General features: G+C 37.9%; 1 protein-coding gene across 4 annotated transcripts in view; it reads right to left on the reverse strand.

Annotated features, from left to right (window-relative positions):
* Window positions 1–262: 262 nt before the first annotated feature.
* The window catches only part of GOLGA3 (golgin A3), a 30563-nt gene continuing 9377 nt past the window's right edge, over window positions 263–21448 (reverse strand). For 3 of the 4 annotated variants that reach the window (XM_062631506.1, XM_062631509.1, XM_062631508.1), the window contains 19 exons: window positions 20494–20605; window positions 18981–19287; window positions 18184–18386; window positions 17674–17811; window positions 16552–16713; window positions 15437–15805; window positions 14207–14284; window positions 12941–13204; window positions 12329–12423; window positions 11447–11663; window positions 10571–10714; window positions 9795–9992; window positions 9122–9238; window positions 8518–8657; window positions 7576–7708; window positions 7211–7333; window positions 6574–6738; window positions 5418–5581; window positions 263–4452 (listed from right to left, as the gene is read on the reverse strand). In XM_062631506.1, the coding sequence (XP_062487490.1) occupies window positions 4245–4452; window positions 5418–5581; window positions 6574–6738; window positions 7211–7333; window positions 7576–7708; window positions 8518–8657; window positions 9122–9238; window positions 9795–9992; window positions 10571–10714; window positions 11447–11663; window positions 12329–12423; window positions 12941–13204; window positions 14207–14284; window positions 15437–15805; window positions 16552–16713; window positions 17674–17811; window positions 18184–18386; window positions 18981–19287; window positions 20494–20605 (3337 nt within the window). In that variant the 3' untranslated portion in view covers window positions 263–4244. The remainder of the gene's footprint in view (window positions 4453–5417; window positions 5582–6573; window positions 6739–7210; window positions 7334–7575; window positions 7709–8517; window positions 8658–9121; window positions 9239–9794; window positions 9993–10570; window positions 10715–11446; window positions 11664–12328; window positions 12424–12940; window positions 13205–14206; window positions 14285–15436; window positions 15806–16551; window positions 16714–17673; window positions 17812–18183; window positions 18387–18980; window positions 19288–20493; window positions 20606–21448) is intronic. The other variant, XM_062631507.1, reaches the window with a different exon arrangement.

Below are 21448 nucleotides of genomic sequence, written 5' to 3' on the forward strand. Positions count from 1 at the left end.
GCAGGCCAAGAGAGATCCACTCATTATATCTTTCCTGCCATGTTCAGCTGAGGAAAAAGTAAATGTAATGGAAATACAAGCACAATCGATTTTAGGTGTGTGAAAAATCAATCTGCAATAACATAACCACACCTTTAAGGAAAAACCTCCACCTTATTTTGAAAGACTACACACCATGTTCAGAAACCCGAACATAAAAAACTACTGTCCAAACCCAAAAAGATGACATCACTTTCTCTTTAAAAGTAGAAACAACATGGAGCCCTTTACCAAAAATAGTTTATTGCACAAAACTTTTAAAGGAATTCCTATGCACATTATTTTTATAATCAACATGCTGTGTATGATCATAAATATTAATTGTACATAGTGTAACTCCTCCATCCCCTGGGTTACCCAGTCAAGAACATGAAATGATTAACTTCTGTCTTTACAAATACAGCCTAAGCAGACATTACTTAATGTCATGTATAAAACATAATGGTATTTCATTTACAATATCCAGAATATCTTTCCCTCCCCTAGAAATCTGTGCATCTGTATTGGAAATTACGCTGCCCTACTGCCCAAGACTGAAGTGTTACACAATAGTATAGGAGACAAGAGTGATCAAATGACAGCTGATGAGCAGTAGTAATTACTCTGGACTAGTAACTGCTTTCACATGAAAATAATTAAAGGCTCTGGTCACAGCAAGTCACATGCAACTATCCACACCTCCCTGGCAAAGCTAATAAAACATACATCATGAGCTTTTGCATCACCTGTAGTGAATGTGTCATCTTTAAGCTAAATTTATACTGGTAATAGTATCTGTCCCCAGTGCACCTTTCAAGTTGTCATAGCTAACAGTAAAGCATCCATGCCACTGCAGTTCACTCCCCTATAGAGGAATACATAATCCATGAAAATGGAAGCGCCAGAACTTCCATTCTAGATGTTACTCTACTCCTTACACATGTGAGATTCTCACAGATTTCATTTAGGGTATTGCCTGAATAAACAGTATGGGATCAGATCCACCCATTGCATGAGTAGGTAAGGGGCTCAACAGATCCCAGTACAGTGCACAAGTATTTCCAAGAAATCTGGAAGACAACAGAATGGAGCATTCAGCAACACCAGAGACTCTTAACATGTTTTTTCCCATTGTACAGTTTGCTGGTCGTTTTTGGTCATGTTTTGGGTTTGTTTGGTTTTTTTTTAAATGCAAAATGATTCAAGAGTCCCCCAAAACCCCACAGTATCTGAAGAATTAATGCTGCAGCATTTACCTACTTTCATCTTGGGAAACACTCTCACACTGCTGTGAGATTTCTCCTTCACCAAGACTTAGTTTAGTAGGTAGCAATCACTGAAGAAACAGAAAATACATTCTATTGCAGTGCTTGAAAAAGGAAAAGAAGGGAGTGTTTAAGAGAGTATTGTTCAGATTTTCCTCTGATCTGGCAGTGCTGTGACAGGCAGAGGGGAGGCAGTTTTCGTTGCTGCAATTAGTTTGAGCTTACTGCCTAGACAGCAGAGACCTGAAGCTCTGTAGCGTAAGCAGGCTCAGCCTCAGAGTGAGGCTTTTTAATAAAACAACAACTACTTCCCATGATAATTAAAAAACAGTTTATGAGCTTCAAATAAAAGGCCTTGCTTTTATCACGTGCTGTGTGCTCCTGGGTTTCCCCGTGACTTCTGTGACTTATTTGACTTAGTACCTCACTACATTTAGACTCAAGTCTCACCATCTGTCCTTCACTTAAGTAAATAGCATGGTGCTTCTGTTTTTAGAAAAAACACAAGGTGAATATAAACCAAAAATACCTCATGTCCAAGTATTTCAGAGCGAGACAGGTGGGTCAATGTGGAAATGCAACCTGAGCACTTCACAACTGCTCCCTCATCTTCAACAGGAAAAGCACACAGCACCTAAGGCTGTTTTAATTGTGTAAGCTCAGATGTCTTTAAGGAGCTAGTGAGAAAATGGAGCACTACACTGAAAACAGAATGCAGTATGATTATTTATACAGAAAGGAGAGTAGAGTAGACATTCTGAAGAACTAAGAAGGTTTCTAACAATTCTGGCTTCTCTGATACCAGATAAAAACTTTGTCCATACAAGTGTTACCAAACTTCAGAGATTAAAACATAATGGATTCTTAACTGTAGGCAGTGGATTTACTAAGATGAACAGCAACATTAATGCTGAACATGTGTTAAGTTTATTTAAAATCCTGAACATTTGAAAACTTTTTTTTATGCTGAATATATTATTCATTACATACTTTTAACTTTGTTTTGTAACAATACTGCGCTGGGGTTTTTTCTTCTTTAAACTTAATATACAGGCAACTTCAAGAACTGACAGCAGTGAGATAATTAGTACCATATACTCTGCAAAACAGACTGCAAAAGTAGCAGACATTAACATATATCTAAGCTAGTCTGTAAAACTTTTGACTTTTCTTTGAACTGTTTGGTAATTCTGTCTGACAGGCACTTAATGCCATGCCAATGCATTTCTTCCTTCACCAAATGCAAAACCTCGACTTCTAGCATCACTTGACTCTGATCCCAATAAAACGTAAGTTTAAATAGCTGAGGGGCATGAAGTCAGTCCATACAGACACTTTGAGTGCAAAGCCTTCAACTGGACTGGAGCTTGAATTTGTAGTTACAAGAAATCAGACTTTTGGGTCTGATTAAATATGGGTGGGATTGGGGTCTTTCTTTGCTTATTTTTTGCCTTACTGCTAAGCAAACTACAATCGTTCCCCCCCAGCAACCAAACCCATCCAAAAGCAGCAACAATCTCTGGAAAAATACACAAACCAGAATTCCCTCTACCAGCCCCTTAATCTACTTGTATACTTAGTATATTGTTGGTTGTTTTTTTTTTAATCCAAACTATACTGGATAGAACTGATGGAATTTCTGAAAGAAAGTCCCACTCCACACAGAATCTTTGAAGGAGAGGGCAGGCTCATTGCTGCACTAGGAGTCACATGGAGCAACGGGACCAAAGGCAAAGGAATCTAAAGTGGGCTGCTTTCATAATAATCTAGTCAAGGTGCTCTGCAGAGGGGCTACCACAGTACCACTGTTTCCATTCATGATGGTCACTTTGTAATAGAGGGTGCAGTAAGTAGGGAAAGTGTGTGGGAGAAGATAAAGCTAATAAAAGTAATAATTTTATAGGCATTATAATTTTGTCTTTTAAAGTAAAAATAATTACATTTCTAAAAGCTCTGGCTTTAGGGGCTAATTTCCCTAAGCCACTTGTACAGTATGTCAGAAACCAGCAAACTTAAATGTAACATTAAATCAACGACAGGTAACAAAAACCCCTCATGTCAGCCTTATCTTACAGTATATAAGCATATTAGAACAGATATTCAGAGTCAAAAAATTATGATTTCTTATATATATATATATATTACACACATACCTTGTTTCAAGGGTGTCTACTTCAAAAGTTGAACTAAAAAGGTGCAAGAAGTGTTTGTGCAGTGAAGCAAAGCTCCCTACTGGCCTGCGACTGTAAGAGAAAAAACTGATACTTCAGAAAACATCCCAGGCAGATCTGTCAAAGGTACATTCTGCTCTGCATTGCTTGTCATTACAGTCTTCTTTTCTTTTGCTGTATGTCAGAGGTCATCTTTGTAAGTAGAAATGACTTCAAATGATTTTTTTCTTTAAATAAAAGATATCTATAACCCGAGCTTCAAGAATAAGACATTATAGGAGGGAGGAGAGAGGAAGTTCTCAACCACTAGTAATGGCTGAACGTGAGCAGAACTTATTTTTCCCTATGATTTGGATACAACCCAAGATGGGGGGGAGAAAAACCACACCCCACATTTAAGCAAAACAAACAACAAACCCCAGATACCACATTATTAACAGTCATTCCTTAACAAACTCACTCAGATTGAACAAATAGAGTTGGAACCAGATGCTCCTCCTGACCTCATTTTAAACCTTCATCTGAAGCTCTCAACACCAAAATGAGCTAGATTCACCACTTGGCAGCCCCCAACATAACAGAATTATTATGGTAAGGTTTGAAACAAACCCTTGGAATAGCATGTTCTGCATTTAATGTTACACCAGTTTCTCAAAACCATGTCCTTTGCTTCTAGAGGCAAAAGCACAACTTTGAAACATCGTTCTTAAAAACAAAATAAATAAATAACTTTGATAAAGATTTGTTTACATACTTAAAGCAATAGGAAGAAAGACAACTGATAAGGAGGTTATAGTGTCAGAGCTTCCTGGTCACTAACACTACAGTTCTGTTTCTTTTCATCTACAATAGGAACCTCCTGCTGGTCCGATGCAGTTGCAGGACTGGTAGAAATAAAGTCCATTAGTTGCCCTTCAATCTGAGTCCATGAAGACATTGATTCATGTACTGTAATGGTGTGTTCCTCCATCTGACGCTGAAGGCTGTCCATTTCTTGCCTTTCAAAAGCATTGAGAACAAAAAAGCAAAAATTAACAATCAGAAAGCTAACTGCTGAATGCAAGATCATAAAATTACTTTTCTGAGTCTTGGTATCTACCCCAAGACTATCTATGCTATACCTGTATACAAGAGAGAGAGGTCTACAGGAAACTTAGAAACTGTCTTGTCTTCAATTAAAGAGCAAAACAAACACAATAAGCTTAGTTCAAAACTAAGGGCCAATAACGCAGCAGCTCCTTTGCTGCACATACTCATTGCCAGGGATAATGCAGCACTGTTTCCTCAGTAAAGGTACTTAGTGACTGCAACCTGATGAACATGGTACTTTCGCAGGTTATGAAAGCATACAGATGAGGTAGAGATGAGGAAAGTAGCACTGAAAAGTAAGTAAACACATTATGACTTTAGTCAGACATCAGCTTAGCAAAGCAACTAGTCTAGTAGCAGAGGATCGCAGAACATTATCACAGGCTCACTCCCCTCAAACAAACTGAGGTGATAATAGCAGTTCAGTTCTCCTAATAAGCCTGAACTCCCCATCTTCTGAAAGCTGCTCAGAATCTCATGTGCAACCTTCTAAGGAAAGATCTGAAAACACATTTCTGGCAGAGTAAACTTCCTCTATAGTTAACACATTCCCTACTATCATGAGGAGCCTTTCTGATGCTGTGAAGAAACACGATCTTCACCACCAGCAAGAACAACTAGAAATAGCTGTTTCCAGTTTGTTCTGCTATGTATAATTTAGGATGGACATTTTGCCTAGTTTGCTGTAAAGAGTTCCTTCTCTATTTCATTGCTATATAAGCAAGCAGTTAGAGCAACAGAACATCCTACTGTCCCAAATATAGTCCCAATAAGAGGAAAAGAATTCAAAATCCTTTTTTTCTTTAGGCTGGCAGCTGGTTTCGTGGAAACATTTTTAAGATTATTTAATATGGTTGAAAACAACAGCTCATACTTTAATTGCCGGAGACAGCTGTTCAGATTTTTTAAAGGCTCCTTGCTCACAGCTGTCGATGGTTTCAGCAGTTCTTCCAGCAAGGCAGCAGGCACTGGACAATCAGGAATCTTGACTGGAGTCACAGGATTTGAAGAGTTATTCTCTCCTTTTAGTTCCTTCTTCTGATTGAAGGAAAAAGAAGAACAGCCCAAAATACAAACATGTTATTTTATCAGTGTCATTTTTACCATGATGAAGAGTGTCACAACACACTAGTGGTATATATATGCCTTACAAAGCAGAAACCAGAAGCACATTCGTGTTAAGGCTCATGGGTCTCAAGCAAAAGTTCCTAACCTTATGTCATCTGCTAGCCATGCTCCTAAGTAAACAAACAGCATTTAGAAGGACCTACTCAAGAACTACTAAAGAAATAAACCCAGGAAGATTTTAAAACTAATGACTTGGATCTTCACAACTATTTTAATAACATTCCATCAGTATAGCTAAGAGAATTTAAAAAAAAAAAAAAACAACAAACAGTTAAGTACAATCAAATTAATCCTTTTGGAAATTCTGGAACCTGCAGAATGAGGTATCAGAACCAATGTTTAACAGAATGAAATGGAGGCTTCCATACAAAATTCTGTCTCACTAAGTGAGAGGATTACTTCGGAGAGGGAAAGAGCAAGGGAGCTCCTATTACTGGATTTTCTGTGTACTAGTAGCAAATCAGAAAACTCAAACCACTAGTAGCTAGTTTCTAAAATTGTGGAAGGATATAAAACTAGACTGTATAGAGAGAATAGGCACATAAACATTAGGTAGGCATTAATGATAAGAAGATACTGACTCCATATTTGCCCATGAGTCATTATTTAAGTGGTAACTTCTTTGCTTTATAAGTCTAAATGTAAATGTAAAATACAACACCTAACACAAAGATTTCTGAAGTAAAAGGTGGAAAGTCAAGATCAGTACATTTACTTTTGCCTGCAAGTCTTCATGTATTTATCATTTAGATAGGAGAACATCAGGAAGTCTATCACAGGCAGGCATTTCAGTTCAGAGTTTTCACCAGGCTTCCTGCAACAGAGTATTTTCTGGTACTTAAATTTAAGAGCATTAGCAGAGTATTTTCTAGTATCCTACAACATGTACTCTTCCTAAATACCTTCTTCATTTTGCCATGCTTCAAGTCCAGCTTCAGTTGCTGGTTCTGCTGCAGCAGTGACTTCATGCTGTTCTTCAGTTCAGTCACTTTAGCCTGCAGCATAAACTTATCCTTCCGAGTCACTGACAGGTCTTCCCTCACCATTTCCAACTCTGTCTTGATATTCTAAATAGTAAAAGAAGAGAATCAATGTGACACAAGGAAATGGTATAAAAATTCCAGTCAACTGATGTTTTTATATATATCATTTTTTCCAGTTTCTAGGGGAAACTAGAAAAAGGAACAGCACAGAACACTGCTATTTGAAACCAATTTGCCCTGGCAGAAAACCAGGAGTTAGAGTTAAGAAAAAAAAAAAGTCAGACTATTTTTTTGGCATAAGGTCAAGGAAAGAAGAACCACAGAATCAACTAGGTTGGTTGATTCATCAAGTCCAGCCAGAAGCTAACAGCACAGTCAATGTAAAACAGAAAAATGAAGACTGCGAAACATACAGTGATTAAGTTCTTATGAATAAAAATTTATCAAAAGAAGTATCAGAAAAGTATCAGTATAGAATGCTTTTAAACAAAAATATTATTTTAATTATCCCCCTACAGCAATACCAGTCAAGCATCAGACTCTCTGCCAAGATTACCTGCAAGGCAACTTGTATCCCTTCTAACTCTTTGTGGCTGCGCTGTTCACTCATATCCAGCTGCTGCTTAAGTGTTTCAATTTCTCTTTCTTTTTGTTCTACTTCCCACTTGAGGTCTTCCACCTACCGGGGGGAGGAGGGGAAGGGCAGGAAAGAGGAAAACACAAAACAAAATAAACCAGCATCTTTAGAATTATCTATAGGTGCAATCAGCCACAAAATCTGAAATGTATTATTATGTCTCATGAACCCTGACAGGTTCTAAGAAAACCTAGCAAAACTTCATTAAAATATAGAGAGTTAAAGACAAGTGAAGCTATACAACGCATCATAAACGATTAACACAGTAAATATCCAGGTTTTACCTCTTGGCTTACTACAGGCTTTTCACTAAGCTTGTCATCCAGCTGCTTCTGCAGAAGTTGGAGCTGAGACCTGGCTTCTGCCAGCTCTTCCTGAAACTGTGATACCTCCTGGGAATGTTTTTCATCCTCTACCCTGCACAGTACAATTAACAGACGCAGCCGTTATTCAATCTGTCCTTTAAAACATGTACTTCACTGGGTTAGCTACGTAACTATAAATGACATGACAGTGCATGAAACCTGGTTAGTTATAGCTTTGAATGAAGGCTTTGCCAACACATTCACAGCAAGAGTTAAATCACAAAAAGATTCTATATGAGACAGGTGCATGAATATATCATGAAATAGTGAAAAAAAACCAACAAACAATCCTTGAGCTCTGGTAAGAGTCCAGCTACAAACAATAGGTTATGTAGTAACAACAGAAAAAAATCTGACTGGAATTTTGCTTTTGTTTTAGGAGGAATAGGTTTAACTTTATATCTCATATAGGTTTGATAATTTCTTATAATGTAAGAAACTATCTTCTATACAAGAAACCAAACTGAATTTGAATATATTGTGGAATATGTTCAACAATCAAATTCATCCTCTATGTAGTCCCTCAGGAATGTGAAATAGAGAATAATAGTATATGTATGAAGTGTAAATTCTTACTAGTAGCATGAAATAGAAATCCGAGTTGAAACTGAAAAAAGCAGATGGTGAAGTCCAAACACAGCACACTTCGGGTCTAACTGAATTAGGAATAGACACAAAACTGCAAGTATTTGCCTGCAGTCCAAACATGCAGGTTATGGTCAGACTCAGCTTTGGTCCATTTCAGCATAATCCACTACAGAGTGGCAAAACCAAAAATTCACTAACATGTTTTTTACAGAGCTTCTCTGCCCTTTCAGAGAATTTATTTACTATTCTCTAAGAACTTGGACATTTACTTACTGCAGTTTGTCCACTTCAGCCTGAAGGGCTTGGACAAGCAGTTCTTTGGCATGTAGCTCTTTCTTGATTTCACTGAGTTCGAGTGCAGCAGCTCTGTAATGACGGCGGTTATGTGCTGCATCTGCTTTGGCTGCTGCTTCCTGCCACAAAAAAAGAGATGCAGTTTTGCTTTGGTTTATCACTGTCAGTGAATCATAAAGGGAGCTAGACTAAAGGAGTACAAAACTAATCAAGGAGGAAGCTGTGCAGCTGTTAACACTTTTCTTTTTGCTTAAAAAACATTATTATTAGTGTTATCTTTAGTAATGCCAATGGCAGTTAATAACTGTATATAACAGAAGAAGCATTCTGCTTCTTCATTGTGAATTTCTGGAATAAGTATCATCACTGCAGGATGTGTCCCATACATTACATGTCATAACAGAACTTTCCTGATAGTCAGTGAGCGTGCTTAACACAAGGCATAACAGAAAAGACATCAGCCACCGGTTATCATGAGGGAGACCCTGCACAAAGCAGTATGTCATAAAGCATGCATTTTGTTTCAAGTTATTTTTCACATACATTAAACCACCTTTTAAGTAAATACAATAGAAGACATTACCTGCTTCTTAAGATCTTTAACTTTTAACTTTTCTTTCTCTAAGGAAGCCTGCAAAGCTTGAATAAGTTGTTGCATTTGCTGATCCTCTTCCTCTTTCCGCTTTAAGACAGCCTGAACCTGTATCACATCACAAAAACACACACATATTTTGTGTGGGCTCACTGGAAGACCAGAAATGCCAGCAGAGGAAACAGAAACACAAACCAATGCAGGGACTGCAGAACTTCTCTCTGCTGTTTGACGATAGCTCTTGCCTTATGGTACCCTTCAAGCTTAAAAGTAGCTATGGTTAAATGGTAGCTCATTGCCTATATTTCCATTTGCTTATACGCCACAAATAGGGTACTATTGGCATAAATATGCATCTCAATGAATCTATAAGTAACAGTGTTTATGTTCCAACTAACTTAAACGAGCCACACTTTCACTACTGCAAACGTTTTTAGCATGATTTCCCCCAGTCCCCCGAAAGAAATAGCTCTGTTTAGCGCAAATACTCATTTCTGATTTCTTGTTTAGCCCCCTGTATTACTGCTGTTACACAACACATGAGAGACCCAGACCTGGAGAAAATGCACAATCTTTGTATCCAATGAGTGAAGATGTCTACATTCTGTTATCAGAAATGCGAGCTAATTTCCCTCTGAAGATGTAACATCAAAAGGTCAAATACCTGTAGGTTCAGTTGTACCAAGTCTGCCTCTCTTTTTGCTAGGGCTGTTTCAAGGATATTATTGTGTTCCCGCAAAGCGGCATTGGACTGACTAAGACCTGTAAGTTTTCCACGTTCATGCTCCAGTTCAAGGGCCAACTTCTTATTAATTTCTTCTAAGCGTTTTATCTTCTTCCTGAAGCCTCTAGACTCCTGAAGCTATAGCCAAAGAAAAAGAAAAACAACAACCAAATCAAGCATATACATTTCTTTTTGGTTTTGTTTTTTTTCTTGCATTTTTTAAATGAACACTTTAAAGTTAGTTCAGTTAGGTATTTTATTTTTTCCTTTTGAAAGACTAAAATGCTTGCTAGAAAGCAGAAACCAGGAGTACTGTTCAGGTGTAGATCATGAGTAGCTGATACATGCAGTTTTTTTGTGCAACTGAACACCACCACCCTGCCCTCAGAATCACTGAGCATCCATGACTCCAGATAGTTTCAAAAGATAATGATTCATGCAACCTCTCCGTCTCATGACCAGATACAGCTGGTATCTGATAAAGGAACTACTTTTCTCTCTCTTCTTCTTTTCCCTTACACAACGATGACTCATGAAACCATGAAGAACCAGCACAGGGCAACAAAATTAGCAAATGTCACTGACACCAAGTTTCCTATGTAAGGTTCTGATTTCCTACACTGTTGGAATAGAATTATGGTACTAAAATTTCTCCCTGCCTTTCAGGCACTTTCTACTGTCACCTTCCCATCCACCATGCAAATTCAAGCAATCACCTCATCCTCAAGTTCCAGCACTTTCTCTCTGTATTCTTCAAGCTCCTGGCTGGTAAGTGAAATCACTTCTTGCAGCTCCTTTTCCAACATCAACTTACTGCTGCTAACAGCTTGCAATTCTGTCTCCAGAGCTTGAATCCTTTCCTAAAGACAAATGGATCACAAGTGTGATTAATGAATATATCGCCCATCTACAGGAGTAATTTTGTTTTAGTTAAAAAGCCTACTTCTCTAGCAAAAGATAAGTGAGGTGCTAGTGCTTAATGTAAAGGTCTTGCTCAAAGCTTTCCACCCTTGCCTCCAGCTGCTACTGTTAGTGCACTTGATATCTTGCTCCATTGGTTCAAGGAATTGGAGCTTCCCCCAGTAAATTAACCACAGGCATAACTTAAATGAATTACACTCAAGAACATTTAACTGTCAATGAGGAAAAAAAAAAAAGCAGTAAGAATTCTGGAAAAACCTTCAGACGCTGAGTCTTCAGTTGAAAAAACAACAACAACAACAAAACAAAACCAGAACAACAAAACTCCAAAACAACAAGAAGAAACCACACCAAAGAACAACCTGACAGTAAAAAATCATGCACTAAGGCTGACCGTCCTCTTGAGCTTGGATTACAATTGGTAACCTGAAAGATGCAAGTAAAATTAAGGAAAAACCTCCACCAAACCAACCAAAGAAGGCTAAATCACCTCCCTCAGAGGCAGTTAAGGAAATTCTCAGTGCTCAGAACACTGATACCATATTCTTATCTAGCTTTATATTCCAAATACTTTCAATCACTTCAGTGTAAAATAATATTTCAAGACTTCAATTTAATACCAAGATAGCTCTGTCCTTGTGCTAAACAAGTGTTAAAAGACATCTGCATACTTGGGCAATCTGGCTGTTTCCACCATCAGTGATTTGTGTTTTCAGTTTGCTCAACTCTGCTTCAGCAGATTCCTTTGCAGCCAGAGATTCCTGCAGCCGACGACTAAGAATGCCAACTGCATTCTCATAGGCTTTATGTTTTGCTTTCATCTCTTTCTGAGCACTCGTCAGATCTGACCCTAAACGCTTCATCTTCTGTTTCTGCTCAGTAATGGCCCTAGAGTGAAAGGAAAAATAAAACATCAGGTTAAAACTGCCTGAAAACAGTACTAAAGGATTAATTCTTCACATAACCTAACGAAAACCAACATCCACCTCTCTCCCCTTGTCCCAGAGTTGCCCACCTTATCAGAGAAAGCCATTTGGTTGCTAAGGTACAATCTGGCCCTCTGCAAGACCGTACCTTGAAGACTCTGTAACATTCTAAGAAAACACTTATAGTAATTGAGAGTTTTGTCATAATTACTAAAACTCCAATATGAAGGAATATATACTACTCTCTCTAAAAATAACACAGAATTTAGAGTAAGAATCCTATCAGATATCCTAAAACCCTGTGATCACCAGTGGAAAAAAACCCAAACCAAGCAATGGTTCTTATTAATGTCAACATTCTAGCCAGTCAAGGCTAAAAGTCAGTGAATGGTAATTAGGATTAGCTCCAGTATGCACAGCAGAAACTGCTGGTTAAAAGCTTAAGTAAATCAGAGGAGCAGCTGCAACTCCTGTGTAGCATGCAACCAACACTTTGCCATGGATATGACTCTATGACTAATTAAACTTCCCAAAGGAAAAACTAGGGAACAGGAAAAGAATGATTGCTAAAAAGGTGACTATGAAAAACAAATGCAATTCTTTTGTCTGTGCTAAATGAACACTTACTTTTTTGCTTCTTCTTGCATTTGTTCTACTTGTTGTTTTAATGCCTGATTTGCCTCAGCAAGAGATGCCATTTGTTCCTTATCGAACTGCAAAGACTTAATAGGAAGGAAAAAAGCATCCATCAAAGTAAGAACAAAAGCATGTTTGCTGTATGCTGGATTAGAAAAGAATAAGCATAAAATTTCAGAATTACTTCCATTTCTAAATACGAAAATTTCTTCAAGGTTCTCCATCTTTTTGTTGCCCTTTTATTCGTGCTTTTAATTCTTCCCTTTGTGGCCATCATTGCTACATGTATGAATAGAGTTCTAGTTTGGTCTTTGCTCTCAAATGGAGTTCACTTTGGGACCAGGGAAACTGCTTCCACATCACACATCTGCCACACCTGTAGCGTGCTTCTCCCCACTTACGTACATGGATGTTAATAAGCAGTCATGTATTTACAGAATTTTGCTAGGCTTATGCTCAAATGTGTATTAAATATGTAGCCAAGAATCTTAACTTGCAGATGGTCATTCTGTTTATTTCCAAAGTTAACAGAAATATCAACTTATATGTGCTATATTCCTGAATCTAACACTCCCAAAGTCCAAAGCTTAACACCTTCCATACCTGTAGGCGTGTTTCCATTTCATCTCGTTCTTTCTGCACTGACTGAAGCTGATTTTCTATTTCCACCATCTGCTGGTGAACCTCAGATACTTCCTTCTGTAGTTTTGTATGTTCAGATTCAAGTGACTGTTTTTCAACTTGAGCTTTCAGTAGCTCTCGTTTTAACTCCTTCACTTCTGAGTCCAATCGCTTCTTTGTAGCTTTCAGTTCACTAATCAGCTGGTCCTTAGAACTTGCATCTCTTCGATAAGCTTCCACCATTACCTTGGACACAAGAGATACAAGAGGACAATGTCACCTCTGTTACAGCTTTACAATTTAAGAGTAATTTACTATAAGGTATTTACAAATATTCTTTTAGCTTGGAGGGGATGTGGGGTGTATGTCAAAGAATACAAACCAGCATCATCATCTGTAACATATTTACTCTGGTTCAAAGCCTTTAATGTACGCTCCGGTATCAAATATCACTATATATCAGTAGTTCACCAAAAAATGCCCCAGACCTCTGCATAAGAGTTTTTATAGCAATACGGGATACTCTTCTTCACATTCTTTATAGAACTGCACTAATGATACACTGTTTTCTTAAACTAACTAACTGTAAAAAATTAACTATTCCATGCACATAAGTAGTAACTTTTGCCATGAGAAGTGAGCTTAACTGTGAATGACAGTTTAAACATCCTTCCCAGACTTAAACCCAGCAAGCTAAAACAGCCTTTCGCACTGTTAATAAGCAATCAAGCAATAAATTAATGGTGCCAGCCTATAAAAAAAGACATATATATGCAATGCTAATGACATACCAATTTCAAATTACTGTTTCAGAACTGTGTAAATTCAGAGTAAAATTTGCAATAAAACACTTATTTTCCACCTAATTACCATAGCAACTATTTTTTTTCAAAGCTGTAGGAAAACAATGGCACTTGAAGATTTTCATGGATGCTTTTGCAAAAGCAAATCTCATCAAAAAAAAAAACAGAGACATTTTTATATGGTGGATCATTTGGCAAATTCCCTGGAGTTCAACAAAAGCAAAAATTCACTGCTGGATCTGCTTTTACATTAGTTACAGATAAAAAATTAAACCGTACAAAATATAGAAACTGTATAATCATGTCACAAAGTTATTTGATACAGAAGATGGATTTAAGTGTCTTCACAAACCCCTCAAAAGTACACTCCTTCACTGGATTAAGAAGGAAAAAAAAAAGTATATTCCTTGGATTTATTTCTTTGAAAAGGTTTGCTTTTCCTTACCTTCTGCTGCAGGAACTGCTCCTTCACTTTTTGAACCTGTTTTTTAAGACTGGCATTTTCTTGTTGTAGATTTTCTACCTGCCAGAGGCAAAAAAAAAGCAAGCACATTAGTCTACATGCCAAATGTCATATTCTACATTATGTCTTCAGTGACATATCTTTTGCTATACTCATACCAATTACTTAATCTAATGAGAAGTCTCATTTCTGGTTAGGCATCTCAGTGGCACTGTTAGATAACACATTTTATATAGAAATACATTCACACAGGTTACCACATAGTGAGTCTTGTCAACTCTCAGAAATGTGTAAGTCCCCTTAACCTGCCATTAAAGTATGCATCATCAGTGTACATGTTGCATCTGGATGGAACCTGTTCACACATACAGGATCAAATGAAACCAGATGGTTCTTTGAAAGAAGAAAAGCATTCTTCATGTTAAATATACTTCCATAGTTCTTCAGTACTTCTACTGGTGCTACTAACAAGTCCCATTATTATATTCAAAAGAATCTCTAAAGATTCCCAGGAACTCATCATTACCAGTAATCAGTAAGAAAGCTCTTCCTATGGAGCTTCGATGTTCTAAAAGATAGAGCATACACACCTATAAAACTACATTGTGAAAGGGAGAGTCACCATAATTTAAAGCAGCCACAAAAAAATAAGGACATGCATTAGGCCTGATCTTGTAAAACAGTTCATGACTAGGAAAAATGTCTTGGTATACAATACGCAAAAGCAAACCCTAGTACATGGTTTCAAGAGAAAAGGCACAACTACACATGACCAAATTACTGCATAAGGAGATATCTGGCCCACAGTGCACAGAAAAGCAACACACAAAAAAATTACTTCAAAAACTGATCAATACTTAAAAGGTATTGCTTTTTAAAACTGCCAGATTCTGGAAAGATGGTGGCTCCTGGAAGCAGACAGAATAAGATCAATTAATCTCAGCTTCCATACCACACAAATGTGTAAGCGCACATAGATAACAAGAGATATTAACTGTAAGCTCACCAATGACACAGCAGGATGTAAAGTTACAACAGATTGTCTGCCAACAGGCAAAAGTGACAGAACTGGTCAAAATATTTCCTCTAGCTGACTCTTGCAACTACACATGTGTACCAATCTCCTCTCCTGTAACTGGGTCTATCATGTGCCTGTGGCAATACTTCCCTGCAACAGCTACTTTAAATGAGCTACTTTTAGGGATTCATTACCTGGCTTGACTTGATCGCCATTTCTTGCCTCATTTGTTCCAAGACTTGTGATGCTACTTCTGTATCTCCTCCAAGGCGTGCCGCTCCTTCATCAAGTTGCTCTTTGCTTGCTTTTGCTGCCTGCAGAGCTACTTCCAAGACAATCTTCTCATTCTGCAAATACTGAATCATGTCATCTTTAGAAGTAGCATCACTTTGGAACTCTTCTAATCTAGCCTTCAGTTCATCATACTGAGTTTGCAGGTCATCCAGGGACTGCTCTTTGGTGTGCAATGTCTCTTGGATCAGAGTGAATTGCTTCATCAGGTCTAGGTGTTCTTGCTTTAAAGATTCAAGCTGCAGATCTCGCTGATGCAAAGTCAACTTGACCTAAGATGTAGTATTTTAAGATTAAATTCAAACAAAATGAAAGCTATCTTTGCAAATGCACTCCAATCAAAATAGAATATTTTAGCTTCTAGGGAAAAACATACCAGAACTTTCCTAGGCCACTTCTTTTATTTCTCAATTACATTTATTGACTCCTGCAGCATCTCTAATTTTACAGGCTAAGCAATGACCAGGACAACAAACTTAAAATATTCTGAAGGAAGATTCACAGTATTCTGAATTGTAATTTGAAATGTGTAGATATATAAGGTAAAATTAGTGTTATTATGATAATGCCATAATTACATGGAATATAATACTGAGCTATCATTTACTTTATCTCATTCCAGACCTTGTCATGCCTTTGTATGTTACAAGGTTAAAGCAGTAGCAAAGTGCAGATTTATTACACTGGAAGTATATATAATGATATCCTGATTGCCTAATAACTTTGAACATGGATCTGTGCTTCTTGTCTATACTTAATCACATACTGAATTCACTAAAAAAACCCTAGCATCTACAAGAAAGTAGCTGTGAAATTTAAAAAAAGTACTGTTCCTGAGATAGTTGAAAGAAAAGGAGAGCCTTTCCACCTGGGACAGAGTGACTTTGATATGGGCTTCATTTCTGCAGCAATCTTTCAGGTTTTAAAATAACTTTAGAGCCCACTATTTACTATTGCCTTTTCAGCCAAATAAGTAATTCCCTTGAAACCCTTGAGAAGTTGCTTAACAACAGTCTACCTGCTCCAATTCTTGCTCCAGTGTTGCTGCAGAATCAGCCATTTTCTGAAGCTGTTCTTTTTCATCCTCAAACTCCTCTAGTTTTCTCTGCAAGTCTTCTTCCACCATGGTTTTAGCCTCCTGAATCTGCATGAAGGCAGCTTCCTGATCTAACATGTCAGCCTGCACAGAAAAAGCAAAGAATCAACTTCTAAAATGTTAACAGAGAGGGAGGGGCGGAGAGACAAAAAAAAGAAGAAAAGAAGGTGGTAAATTGTCAAGAAAATTTTAAGAGAAAAGACACAAGCAAAAATAATTCTGATGTCCGTCTTATTCACCTGTATGTCTTTACTGACATCACCCATTCATATACTTAAGACACCTCAGAATAACAGTGAATGTTTTGTATACTTGTGACAATCAGAATTCTTCTTAAACACCATGGCCTTTCTCAATAGATGAAACAAGATGTAAAGAAGAATTTTATTAAAATTAAGCTGTTTGGAAAAATTCTGAAACAACAGAGATTTCTCAGATGTGTAGCTACTCCATGAAATTGCAATTCCTGTCATTTATGCAACTGCACACAGAAATAGGGTGCTTCCATTAACCTGGGGCTTTACTGCCCTTTTAGACTTCGAAGCAGGAACGTCACTGGAATTCAATGGGATTTAAGGTTCTAAGTGCTTTGAAAGTAAGTATACTGCAACTTCAATTTCAAAATTTACCCATCTTTCCTTACTGGAGGGCAGGAAGGACAAACCTGAGTATTGAGCAATTTCACACACTTAAGAAGCATTTTACTGACTTGGCTTAACTTCCAATTAAGTTTTCTCTTGAAAATGTTCATGGATGGGCAAAAGACAATATTTACATCCACCTTTAAAATTCAATTAAAACAAAAATATCAGAGCTGAAAATGGAAGTATCACCTTGAAATGGGAAACATGACCTTGCTCCTTCTTACTGTTTGTAATGTCATGAAATTTATTTGCTCCAAAATATTTACTGTTTGTATAATACAATATTTGAATCAATTTGTAAGAATGCTACACTACTTTGCTAGAATAACCTTGAGTTTGAAAAACCTAAAATATGCAACCCAGACAGAATATAATCACTGAGGACCACCTACAACCATACCTCAATATTTTGAAGCTGTGCTGCAATGCGTTCCTTTTCTTTAATGGATCTGTGCTGGGTTTCAGTCAGCTGCTGAGACAGTGCCACATTCTCTAGTTTGAGATGTTCCAACATACCTGCTTGGGTCATTTGCCCAGCCTTAAGGGAATGAAAATTTAAAAAAAAAAAAAAAAAAAAAATCACAGATTAATACCAACAGTCCAAATTTAGCCAAAAAATTTACGAGTTTTAGAAAAGAAAAGTTACACTGAATCTATCTGTGCTTTATCTCACCAATACTTTCATGGCAGTTAAGAGCTTCATCCACAAAAGGTTAAGTACTTTCATCAAATTTACACCTCAGCATTAACGTGAATTAACACCTCACAATGAAAACAAATCACTATCTCCCCCTGCTCTCCACCTGCAGAACATACAAGCTTGTCCAAGCTCATAAACAATGTCCTCCGTCTAAATTAACACAGAAAAGAAAGATTCTCAGTCCTCCCATATGCAAGCAAATCATAATACCTGTATATTGGCCATCTCACTCTGCAGCCTGACACGGGCCTCCTGTGCTAGGACAAGCTGCTGCTGGTACCACTGCTGCACATTTTGGAGCGATGTGATTTCTGTTTCAGATGCCTTTAGCTTATTGGTCAGCGTGGTCCGTTCCAACTGCACCTTCTGAAGCTGGTTCTGTAAGGAAGCCATCTGCTGTCTTAGATCATGAACTGGAAAAAGAAAAACAAGGAACTTGGACTTGCAAACTCCATCGTTGTAGTTTTACACACACATTTTCAAGGATTATTGCTATATCCATAGATTTTTTTTTTCCTTCCTTTTTGAACAAAAAGGCATATGCCTAATTACATAAGGATTGGCTTTTCCTACAAAAGTGAGGTGAAGTGCTAGAATCCAAAGTATCAGGTCATTAGCAGAATAAAATGAAAATAAGTGAATCACTTCTGTAAGCATTCATAGTTCCTCAGAGGCAGAAAATACAAACTCATGAAAACTCAGGAAGCAGCAGGTATCCTGACATGTACAGCCATCATTATAAGCCAGTATTTGTACAATTCTCTAAAACCCCTCAGTCCACTGTCAAACAGTTACTAGACTAAATAGCTGTAACTCCTTCTCCAGCTTGCAAATTGTGGCAGTTCTGTGACACAAAAATTAAACCCATCTTAAAATTCAAACCATTATATTAGTATGACATCAATGAAACAGATTAAAATCCCTTCTTCCTGGGCTTCAGAATTATGCTGAAATAAAATTATTTATGGAATAACAACTTTTGAAGATTGACATATACATCATCCCACCTGTGCTGTCTCTGGTGAGAACATTTTTTTGCATATCTTCAACTTTCAGCAGGAGTCTTTGGTACTGCTCCTCTGCTAACTGCAAATCATTATTTGAAGAAGCCAAACTAGCATTCTTTGCTTCCAAGGCATTTTGCAGGTCAGCCATAGCTCGTTCCAGATCCCAGCAAGACTGCTTTAATGTGGCCACTTCTGAGCTCAGAGATTCCTGCTTCTGCTGGCTATTTTGGCTGTGCTCCATCTGTGCTTGAAGCTTCATGTTCAGAGCTGCAAGTTGAGCTTGCAGCTCAGTCTTCTCTTTGAGAGCCTGAATGTGTCCAGAAAAATCAAAATACAGAAGTCTTAAGAGAAAATATAATAGCGGCTGATTAAAGAAGATGTCCTACAAAATGGCTTTGCTACAGCAAAGACCACTTACTTATAAAAAATTCCTTTTTACATCTCACCTAGCAGCTATTTCAAGTAATCAAAGAAAATAAAGAGGAAAGCACAGACAAGATATATACTGTTATACATCAGTAACCATGTCAGAACTTTTTACTAAGACACGTTTCTGCACTGTAAGGAAGAATATATTATACATAACATCAATCAACGCAAAGAGAAAAATACAGCTTTATAGACACTGCTACCATTATGCCGGATTTATCATCTCCTAACATGACTTTAAACAAAAAAACCACACAGCTTCTACATCTGATGGAGTCAACGCCAGCCAGTCCCAAGACAGACATGCTGCTGGCCAGACTGAGCCCATCAGCAACACTAGTAGTGCCCCTGAGATAACATATGCTGAGAAGGGAAAAAAAAACAAACCCAAACTGCAAAAGAACAATGGCAGAGAGGTGAGTGAGAATATGTGAGAGGAACGGTTCTGCAGACACCAAGGTCGGTGAAGGAGGAGGCGGCGGCATTCCAGGCTCTGGAGCAGAGATTCCCCTGCCAGCCCATGGTGCAGACCATGGTGAGGCAGACTGTGCCCCTGCAGGACATGGAGGTCCATGCTGGGGCATGGGAAGAGTGTGAGGACGTCCTCTTCGCTGAGGAGGAAGGAGCAGCAGAAACAACATGATGAACTGACCGTGCCCCTTCACTGCTGGGAAGGGAAGGAAGTGGGCAAATCAGGTGTGAAGTTGAGCCCAGGGAACATGAGAGGGGTGGAGAGAAGGTGTTTTTAAGATTTGAGTTTATTTCTCATTATCCTACTCTGGTTTGATTGGTAATAAATTCAGTTAGTTTCCCCACGTCTAGTTTGTTTTTCCTGTGACAGTAATTGCTCAGTAATCTCCCTGTCCTCATTTGAACCCATGAGCCTTTAGTCATATTTTTTCCTCTCCCTTTCCAGCTGAAGAGGACAGCGATAGAGCAGCCTTAGTGACACCCGGTGTCCTTGTACAGTACCTTATTCAACAATGTTTTTACAAAACACAATCCCCACAAGTAATGAGTACAAGGCTCTTGAAAATTAACATATTGATATAATTTGCTAAATGCATTCAAATTCATTTTCTACCTGATTAGCTTCTAGTGAGAGTGCTTCTAGTTGCCCTTCAAGTCTCATCTTCTCCTTCAGAACCTGCAACATTTCATCATGAGCTCCCGTGACAGAGCTTTCCATAGAAACACTGGAGACAGAGACAGCACATACACAGTTAAAGGGTTAGAATACAACACTCATCTGCTTGAAATGAAGCCGAAATTAAAAGGTACTTAAAACCCACATGTGACCTACAAATTAGGACATTTTTTTCTGGCTCTATGATGGATCCAGAATACAGCAAAACAAACTTCATTACCATCCAAAGAGATAAAGAAGTTATATTCATGCTAAGATTTTATACATTAGTTTCTTACATTCACAGCAACTAGAATCTAGTGTAGCACCCATATATTTGTTATTTTACAGAAGTGCAATGGTTGACTTCATTATATTTTCTAACTGCACACCCCATTATAAGCAGACAAATGGACATCATGGGGGCACAAATCCTCCACAACTATTGTCTGCAATTGCTGGCTTTAATGTGAAAGTGCCTGAGAAATACCAACAGCTGCTGCAAATGAAGGAAGAACAGGTATTTAGTAGGGATTCCTTATGGTCCTTTCCTGATGTACAGCCAAGGAATCTAGAGAAAAAGATCTCTCATTACAGTAAGAATTAAGTCTAAGCTGGAATAACTGTCAACAACAGATTTCACATTAACATCTCAGGCCATTATGCTTTATTCCAATGCAGAAAAAAAAAATAATTTCAAAATTAGCATGTATAAAGCAGGCAGCTATAGACAATTGATAAGGGCTTCAGCAGTTGTCCACTTGCTTGCTGAATCACAGTTTAATACCTACCATCTACACAAAAGCTTGTGAGATTAAGTACATCTCATTCTAAACGCTGAAGAGGGTAAGAGCATCTAGGACAAGACTCTCAGCATTTCATAACTATCTGAGGTCTGAAAGATGTGTGTAGA

This window comes from Pezoporus occidentalis, unplaced genomic scaffold, assembly GCF_034315485.1.
Source record: "Pezoporus occidentalis ecotype Australia unplaced genomic scaffold, CSIRO_AGI_Poc_V1 ctg37, whole genome shotgun sequence".
Lineage (NCBI taxonomy): Eukaryota > Metazoa > Chordata > Aves > Psittaciformes > Psittacidae > Pezoporus > Pezoporus occidentalis.